At 41.3% G+C, this 9,733-nt stretch overlaps 1 protein-coding gene across 1 annotated transcript; it reads right to left on the bottom strand.

Annotated features, from left to right (window-relative positions):
- Nucleotides 1–2,598: 2,598 nt before the first annotated feature.
- On the bottom strand, nt 2,599–3,219 carry LOC110710027. The gene has a single exon (XM_021888290.1). The coding sequence runs from the start codon at nt 3,217–3,219 to the stop codon at nt 2,599–2,601; it is 621 nt and encodes a 206-aa protein (XP_021743982.1).
- Nucleotides 3,220–9,733: the final 6,514 nt, after the last annotated feature.

Here is a 9,733-nt window from a genome sequence, read left to right as displayed (position 1 = left end):
GGGTACGCCACTAGCCAGATCGGGCGCCCCACCTGCCAGTGCGGGCGTGCTCCTCTGAGCATTTGCTTGCTCGTTTTTTGCTTTGCGCCTCATATTTATAACTCTTTGTAACACAATTTTGAAAGAGAGGGGAATTCACAATTTTATATCATAATTTTAGCTTAGTTAAGAGCTTCTCTCTCTAGTTTTTAGGGTTAGTTTAGGAGGAGATTTTAGAGAGAGAAAGTGAGGAATTTCAATGGTGATTGAGAGATTAATGATTCAATGGTGACATTTGTGTTGAAGATCTTCCCTATTATCAACGAGCATTTCTAATTCTATCTCATTTTATTGATTTGTTTAATATTCTTGTTAATTTGGATTGATGTTGATGTTTGATGATTGATTAGTGTAGTTGTTCTTCATATATTGTTGATTCTTTATTTCTTTAGTTGTTAGTTATTAGATGATGATGTTTGAGTAGTTGTTTGTCTCCCCGGGGAGGGGGCTAACAAGCTTTGGAGTGTTCATCAAATGTTCCTTCAGTTGCTGGAAGGATTTCTCAACTTCTTCATCCCATAAGAACTTAGGCCTCTTGAGGGCCATGAAGAAAGACAAACTTTTATGCGCTGATCGGGATAGGAACCTCCCCAATACGGCTAGGCAGCCTATAAGGCGTTGCACTTCCTTCACATTTCGGGGGGATTCCATGTCAAGAATAGCTTGAATCTTATCGGGGTTGGCATCAATACCCCGCTGATCAACCATGAAGCCCAGACATGTCATCAACCATTTTTCACCTTGCACCCCGAAGACACACTTGTTGGGGTTGAGCTTCATTTTATATTTTCTATGGGTTGTGAAGGTTTCCCTAAGATCAGCTATGTGGTCCGGGATTTCCTTGCTTTTCACTATCATGTCATCAACATAGGCCTCGACATTCCGACCTAGTTGCCCTTCAAAGATTTTGTTCATCAGACGCTGGTAGGTAGCCCCGACGTTTTTCAGGCCAAAGGCAATCACATTATAGCAATACACCCCTTGGCTAGTGATAAAGGTTGTGTGGGCTTGGTCCTTCTCTGACATGGGGATCTGATGATTCCCCGCATTGGCATCTATGAAGCTTAGGAGGGCGTGACCAGCGGTCGAATCCACTAACCTATCAATCTTAGGAAGAGGGTGATCATCCTTCGGGCATGCCTTGTTTAAATCAGTAAAATCCACACACATACGCCAAGAACCGTTGGGCTTCCTAACTAGCACTACATTGGATAACCACTCGGTGTATTGGCATTCTCGAATGAAACCCGCTTCGAGAAGCTTTTTCACCTCAGCGGCTGCAGCTTTGTTTCTTTCCGGCCCGGCGTGTCGGAGTTTTTGCTTGACGGGCTTGTAGCCCTCCTTGATGTTCAGCTCATGAGTCATTACCTTGGGGTCTATGCCCGGCATTCCATCTGCTATAAAAGAGAAGATGTCTTTGTATTCTCTAAGTACTTGAATGATTTCTTCCTTGAGCTGGGGGTCCAAGTTCTTTCCCACCCTCACGGTCCGAGCGGGATCATCCCCTAAAGGTATGTTCTCATCTTCTTCAATAGGCCTAGGCCTACCGTATTGCTTTGGATTCTCAGCCATGTAAATTCTCATGACCGGGTGCTGAGGTTCATCTATTTCCATGGCCTTCCTCTTAGCCCCCTTGTCCTCCTGATTGACGGAGTTCTCAGGTGACTTCAAGCTATCTACATAGCATTTTCTCCCCTCAAACTGATCTCCAAATATCTTGCCCACCGATCCGTCATCGGTCTCGAATTGGAGGAGTAAGTGATAGGTTAAGATGGCAGCCTTAACCCTATTGAGAAGGGGTCGGCCAAGAATCATGTTGTATGGCAGAGGGGTATCCACAACTAAGAACGTGTGAACAAAACTTCTCCCCTTGTTCTTTTCTCCAAAACGAACAGGCAGCTTGATCGTTCCCAAGGGGTATACATGATGCCCCCCAAATCCCACTAAGGGTTTCTCTAGGGGTGTTAGGTCACTTCTTCCAAAACGCATTTGTTCGATGCATTTCCATGTGATGATATCCGCTGAAATTCCACTATCCACTAAGATCTTCTTCACCTTAGCATTGGCCACCTTCATATGAATCACTAAGGGGTCATCATGAGGCCTTTGAATCTTTTTTCCTTTGTCATCCCCGAATACCATGAGGGGGTCCTTCGGGGCAGATGAGGGAGTGCCGATATCATAGATGGGCTCTTCGAGCGACCGCAAGTGACTCTTGCGTGCCCTGTTAGACAAACCCCCGGAGGCAAACCCTCCGGCTATGACATTAATGCTCAAGTTAATGTCAGCTGAGCTATGGGCTTCTTGCAAATCCTTGGCGGCCTTGCTTTGCTTATCCTTCGATGGGGACTTGAGATATCTGTAAAGCTTTCCCTCTTCAGCTAGCTTGTCAAGGGCTCTCTTAAGCTCTCTGCAGTTCCGGGTGGTATGACCACACTCCTTGTGGTATTCACACCAAAGCTTCTTGTTCTTCTGCTCTATCGGCGTGTTCATGGGGTTAGGCTTAGGAAGAATAGCCTTGTGCTGTATGTCCAAATAGATCTCATGCCTATCAGCATTCTACTTGAGTCCTTCATCATCACTCTCAGCCCTCCTCGGCCTTCGATTCCTGTTGTCATGGTAATTATCTTCTTGCTTCCTCTTCCCCTTGTTGTTTGCTACGGGTGCCTTGCACACCTCACTAGCTTCAATAATCCTTTCTGCTCTCTCCATGGCTTCAGAGAAGGTGCTCACCTTGTCATGGACAAGTTCAAACTTCAGCTTGTTAGACTTGAGCCCGAAGAGAAGGGCTCTGAAAGCAACATTGTCATGGAGGTCGGGGATGAGCTGAGACTCAGTGTTAAACCTCTTGATGTAGTCCTTAAGACTTTCATTCTCCCCTTGCTTCACCGTCATCAAATGAACGATAGTCTTTGTTTGCCTACTCCCAGCGATGAAGTGCTTTTTGAACTGAGTGGCTAACATGTCAAACGTTCTTATGCTCCCGGGGGTAAGGTTGTTGAACCATGTCTGAGCTATGCCCTTGAGAGTAGTAGGGAAGAACCTACACCATGAGGCCTCACACCCAGTTTGGACTCCCATCTGTGCTTTGTAAGCGTTCAGATGGTCTGTCGGGTCTGTCTTTCCATCATAAGGGTCTAATGTAGGGATCTTGACCTTGGGAGGAATAGGGGTATTCATTATCTCCTAGCTAAAGGGGGTGATGTTCTTGACAATCCCGAGCCTCCGTGGCTTGGAGGAGGAAGGACGCTCGGGGATTTTGCTTACTGAACGAGCGGTCTGATTAGTTCCTCTTCTTGGTCTGGAGGTAGGTATACTATCTCGGTACCTTGTTGACCAGTGCCGAGAGTGAACTCTAGTTCGACCTCTCTAGGGGGGGTTGTTATCTTCCTTGGAGTTCTCCCTCTTGGAGTTGATTATTTCTTGGGCATCTAGAGTGCCATCCTTTACCCTTCGGTCATTGATAATCTCTCTAGCATCTCTTGGCCTGCTTGGCTTCCTTGTCTCCCGCTGGGGGTCATGGGACTAATCGGGCTGAGAGCGGCGAGATGTCTGATGCTGAGGTCGAGAAGAGGCTTGATGGATATGGGACACGTGAGGTGGAGGATTAGGCTGCGAAGCGCTCCCCTGCCTGCCTTGCCCCACCCCTTGGTTGATAAGTGCCCTGAGGCTTTCCTCCAAGTTTATGTTTATTTGGACTCGGCGAGTGACCACCTGGGGGCTGTTCACTTCTCTCTCAGGTTCACTACGAGCCCTAGGTACAATCTCCTCGACTATGTGAGGGTTCCTAGCCGAGAGAATTGGAGCTAGCCTAATAGCATCTTGATGAGTGCTACGGGGACGCCTAGTGTTCACCATGACTTTTTGTTTGTTATCCCCACAGACGGTGCCACCTGTTTCTGGAAACAGAATGCTCCTGGGAGTCTTAGGGTAGTAAGGGTAATCAAGATGTCCTATAACTATGTCCAATGAATGTCCGAATTTCCCTCAACTATGCCTTGCTGTCCGAGAGCTAGGCCTGCAAAAGAGAAAGAAGGTTAACTGCCCCGAGGGTGTGACCCGGGAAAGCCCCTCCGATGCTTAAGTCAACGAATGTACTTTATAGTGAGAGAAAGTAGAGAGAGAAAGAGTACTTTAGAGAGAGAAAGTAGAGAGAGAAGATTAGAGAATTAGGAAAAAGTTACCATCATCAATGATTGGAGAGCTATTTATAGATGTACTTTCAGTTGGCAGAAGTTGTACTTAATTGGACAGATTTGTGTTTCTACAAGTACTAGGAGAACTGCTAGTTACTCCCCACTAATTGTGGAACCTAAATGTTATTTTCATGTGAAGAATAGTTCCTATTGAGTTAGGGCTGAGAGCAGAGTGTTAGTTTGTTCTTAGAAGTTTTACAGACTTTCTTCCGTTATCTTTTAAACTTCTCTTTTCTTTAGATAGTCATTTTGAGGTTGTTCTGCCTCGTTCAACGTTTTCTTTCATCAATTTATTTTATTTATTTTTGTTATTTATTTATTCCCTTTAGTTTTTAGTGACCTTTAGGGTAACATTTTCATCTCGACGTTATTTCCGCTAATGTCTCGCTTTCTAATTTAGAGGGGTGTTACACACTAGGATTCCATTTGGCGTTCGTTTCTTTAAGTATTGGATCTGGAAATGTCCCAATATGTGTGATTACGCCTTGACCGTAGAGGCAATCAAAGGTCGCATCATAAGTCATTCCTAAAGGAGTGTAAGTTCTCCTTTTCTTAGGCAATGGAGCATTAAGAGCTGACACTTCATTGAGATCAACTTGACTTATATTGCTAGTAGTCTTTTTGTGCTTAGAAGAAGAAGAAGAAGGAAGGTCGTTCTTCTTGTTTTTCCAAGTTTTATTATTTTTACTACCAATAGTGTATAATAGCTTATCCTCAGTATTGATGCCGATGTCGTATACAGCTTCGAAAGTGTTCAGTAGAAGAAATTTGAGATGTTCCCTATACTTGTGAGTCATTTTTTGGATGAAGAGGCGAACCATCTCTCTTTCTTTACGAGGATTTACCAAGAGTGAAGTTTTTTCCCTCCACCTGTTCAGATAAGCGGTGAATTCTTCATTCTCTTTCTGTTTGAGAATGGAGAGTTCACGTTCAGAAGTTTTGCTTTGAATGTTACACTTGTAACGATTCATAAAAGAGTCGGTAACATCTTGCCAAGTCGCAGTACGCTTGGCATCTAGGGAATAAAACCATCGTTGAAAAGCATGCTCTAAGGAGAGAGGGAAAAACGTAGGGAAGAGTATTACATCCAATCTCTTAAGAGCCATGGTTGCACAAAACACACCTTCAAAAGGAATATTAGAATTGATTAGGCTTAAACTTTGGAATATCGCAGTGGAGAACTTTTCAGGGGTCCTATCTTTCACATCTAAATGAGTGGGAGGTTGTTCCACATAAGTGAAATCCTAAGAAATCTTACTCATCTGTTCCTTCAATTTGTCAAGGGTGACCTTGTTTTTTTCCATGGTAGTGACCCTAGTGGTAAGGGTTTTCATCATGACAGACAGTGCCTCGATGGATTTGTTAATGTTCTGAATATCCTCCTTAGTGGCCATTGGAACAAACTGAAAGTAGTTGGAACATGAACTCCTCTTAAATCTAATAGATTGTTGCGGTGATGACTCGAACCGTGTTAATCTACCCTGCTCCTTGACCAAGTAATGAAATAAAACAATTTTCTTAATTGTTTGACTCATTGCTCAAGATAGGAAAGAAAGGGGAAAAAATGGACATTTGAAAACACATGAGAAAAAAAACCTCCATTCGTTATTTTTTTTTTTTTTTTTTTTTTTTTTTTTTTTATTATGACGAAAAAAAGTGGTGTATGAACCTAGTATACGATCATAAATGACATGGTCCACGACTCGATTCGGAAAATAAATCAAGTTTGTGTACTATACTTGAACCATGAGTGATTAAGCGATGTTATAAGGCTTGTGGTATGATCGAATGGTTAGACAAGTGAACAGGTGCGATGACCAAGTTAGCATGGAAGACTAAAAAAAAAGCTGATTGGACTCATTCCCTGGGCACCATGACACGACGAACTGTAATGTGTCGCGGTACAACCTGCCGTGACAAGGCACTGATTGTCGTGACGCTACACCAATTGCCGTGACGCGGCACCAATTTCCATGACGCGTCACCAATTGCCGTGATGCGGCATTTTTGCCGTGGCGCGGTGATAGTTCCAGGTGTTTTTGTTTTTTTTTCACTTTTTTTTATTTTAGTATTTGCGCTAATTAGTATGTGAGTACGGTCCATTGTCATTAGTGGGTCATAAAATAAACCACCATAGACAAATAAAACTCGTTAAGGTTAACATCAAAATGATCATATATAGAGCACATAGGCACAATGATGCAAAGAAGAGTTCGCTACCTAAGGTTAAGTTCTATGTTCCACTATGGTCAAGTTTATTTGGTGTCAAAGGGTACCATAGTTAAGAGTTTAGACGCGTTGGCAAGGCAGCCTCCCTTGAGGATGTATGCCAATGGGCGGCTCCCCGAGTCCGTGATAAAATCAAACTCGACTCCTTGTTTGGGTTGATTTAATAACTCGGATGAACCCTTATTTCCATGAGCGTTTTTAGTTTGATAAAGTTTAAATCCCCTGGGGCTAAGACATATGTATAATACTTACGTTTTTTTGGGAAAATCGAAGGAAGCTGACTGTTAGAAGAGAAATAAAGCCACATGAAAGATTTCAGGACTACCGTGACACGACAAATTATACTGTGTCAAGGTGTAAAACCCCGCGTGACGATGCCCTGTGCCATGACACGGCATGCTCTGCCAAGGCGCGGCAGTGCGGAAATCTGACTGATGCCTCTATTTTCTTCATTCACGACCAGGTTATCTAATTTTTCCTACGGGACAAACCTGAATACGATGTTAACAACGTCTATATTATGCAAATATGCCAAATTAATCACAAGAATACTTCTTAAGAATCTTTCAAGTCTCATCCACTCATCTGAATTATATACCGATCACTTCAATCGATAAATAACCAAGAATCGTCCATAGTGGAGTCGCCAAATTGTAGGCGTTGTTTGAAGTGTGCCTACGTTAGCATATATAATGAATATGCTTGGCACTCATAGAAAGAAAGTGGAAATTGACGTATACGATTAGGGACAAATAAATTAAGGAGCCGCCAATAATTTTTTAAGGAACATGTAAACCATTCACAGATCATAAAAGGCAACCACGAATAAAGGGACAACAATAGGCAACAACGATTGACCCATGAAGGTTACACCCCATTCATAATCCATGAGATTACTAATTCCATATGGTTCGGAACCACAAAAGGAGGATTAGGGATGATGGTACAAAGTAATTTATATAGTCACATTCGCGTGTATTGACCTCTACTCAATTCTTATTATGAAAAGTGATTCCTACGATATCAAAGGCATGCAAACAAAGATTCAATTCGCTCCAAAATATTATAATGCTAAATTAGTTGAATATTAGTGCAACATATAATTCTAAAATATTGTGATCACTTGATTAAACAACAAAATTAAATGAAAACATTAACTAGTTGTCCAAATTATCTTATTAGGCATGATTTTCAATTACATATTCCCCTTAACATGAGAAATGGTGATCATAAAAAATATAATAAAATTAACATTAACATTGGAAGCAATTCAACAACAATATCGTTAGTCAAATAAAATATAAATAAACCTAATCATGATACTAGCAATACTAAAATAAAATAATTAATTAAATTAATTAATTACGCATATTTCACTCGCTCTTTTAAATTGCTACATCATGAATAAATTGTTAGTAACGTAAATAAAAATATAAATCAAATTGAAATAAAATTAAATTGAAAGTAGAGTTGATTTGGTCCAAACCCTCAGTTAATTATACCTATCACACCTTGGTTTAAGGACGAAAACTCGGGTTAAATATAGACTCCTTGAGTGCTTAAGGAAGGAATGATGTAATTAGGAATATAAATTTTAGTCTTGGAATATGAGAGAGAGAGAGAGAGAAGAAAATGATATTTGATATAGAAGAGAGGAAGAGAAAATGATTTGGTGCCTCGAACAGCAAAAAGAAAGGGGGAATTTATAGAGAAAGTGAGTGGAGGGAACACACCTGCTGTGACAAGCTCAGAGGGTGCCGTAACACGGTACAAATTGTCGTGTCGCGGGGAATTATGTTGCTTTAAAAGGATAAAGCGCGTGTAGTGTGTACGCAAAGAAAACATGGAAAAATCCCGTGTCACGGCACCTGTATAGTGACACGCAAAAAATGTCGTGACACGGCAAAGTCCACCGTGACGCGGCACGCGGCGCCGTGTGTCACGGTGTACAATATTCTAGATTTGCATCCGGGTTCATAACGACGTGAGAGAAACGCGAAAATGACACGAGAAAGCAACTTGACACGGTGAAGAATATCGTTTCACGGTACTAGGCTCTTGCCACGTCTTCATCTCCCATAAGGCGGCAATTCTAGCTAATGTGCGGCAATTCCAATTTTTTACGCGTATTTTAAAACTATGATAACTTTTGATCCAGAACATGGAATAAGGAATAATATATCATTGGAAATCTTATCAAGTCTACTTTCCAACCAAATTGAAATCAGGTCAAAATCATTTGTAGATTTTTAGATATGGCCGTTTTAGTGAAAGGGTGTCGGTTTTTGGCCGAGTTTAGTACATTGCTCATATCTTCTTTGTTATAAATCAGAATTGGGCTTATGATATATTTTTGGAAATCTTATTTCAAGTCCTATACAACAAAATAGTAATTGGATCAAAATAATAGGGTCACAAAGTCAATTTCTCCCGGTTTTGAAATGTGGTAAGTTATGGTGTGTTGAAATAGGCTAAGAAATGGATTGGATTATGAAATGTATTGGGAATGGATATGGATTTAAGCCATCCAAATGTTAAATAGTCAACCTGACCAATAATGGCGGTAAATGATTGTTCATCATCGGATTTGGTTTTGGGGAGACATTTTTAGGTGTCTACACAAGCATATTCTCAACGTGCTAACGTAGGCGTACTTCAAACGACGTGGCGGGGTAAAAATTACCCAAAACATTTTCCCCACGGAAGGGTGACGTAGCATGCCGCATGGAGCCGTGATAAGTGTCACGCATGCATTGGCGAATGTTTTTTTACCATTTATCTAGGGTAAAATTAGATTTTCAACCCCGAAATTTTAACCCGTCTATAAATAGGTTTCATCCCCCTCTCATTTTCACACATTTACGAAAAAGTATTTGAGAGTGAATCTTTGACTTTGAGATCATTTTTCATTTTCTGAGAAAATTATCTACCTCCTGCAACCTATTCGCCTGATTCTACAAACGACCAAGCATTTTCAAGCGTCATCCGTACCTTCAACTGCAAGGTAATTTAACCGCCTGTTTTTCTCTCTTTTATTTTTTTTTTGCTTCTTTTCTTCTTGATATAGTTTCCCTAACGCACACGACACAGACTAGGTTAGCGATTAGACGATCAGAGGGGGAAATTGAGTCTAGAACTAGGAGTGTCCAATGCCTTTTATTGGACTTCCGATGAGTAGGATTCGACAATGAATGAGATTAAGTTAGTGATTAGGAAACTTCCTTTTCTTGATCTATATTCACCTAAAAATTCATAAATTATGATCCTGG

Source organism: Chenopodium quinoa, unplaced genomic scaffold (assembly GCF_001683475.1).
Source record: "Chenopodium quinoa cultivar QQ74 unplaced genomic scaffold, ASM168347v1, whole genome shotgun sequence".
NCBI lineage: Eukaryota > Viridiplantae > Streptophyta > Magnoliopsida > Caryophyllales > Amaranthaceae > Chenopodium > Chenopodium quinoa.
This window is presented reverse-complemented; position numbering and strand designations above follow the sequence as displayed.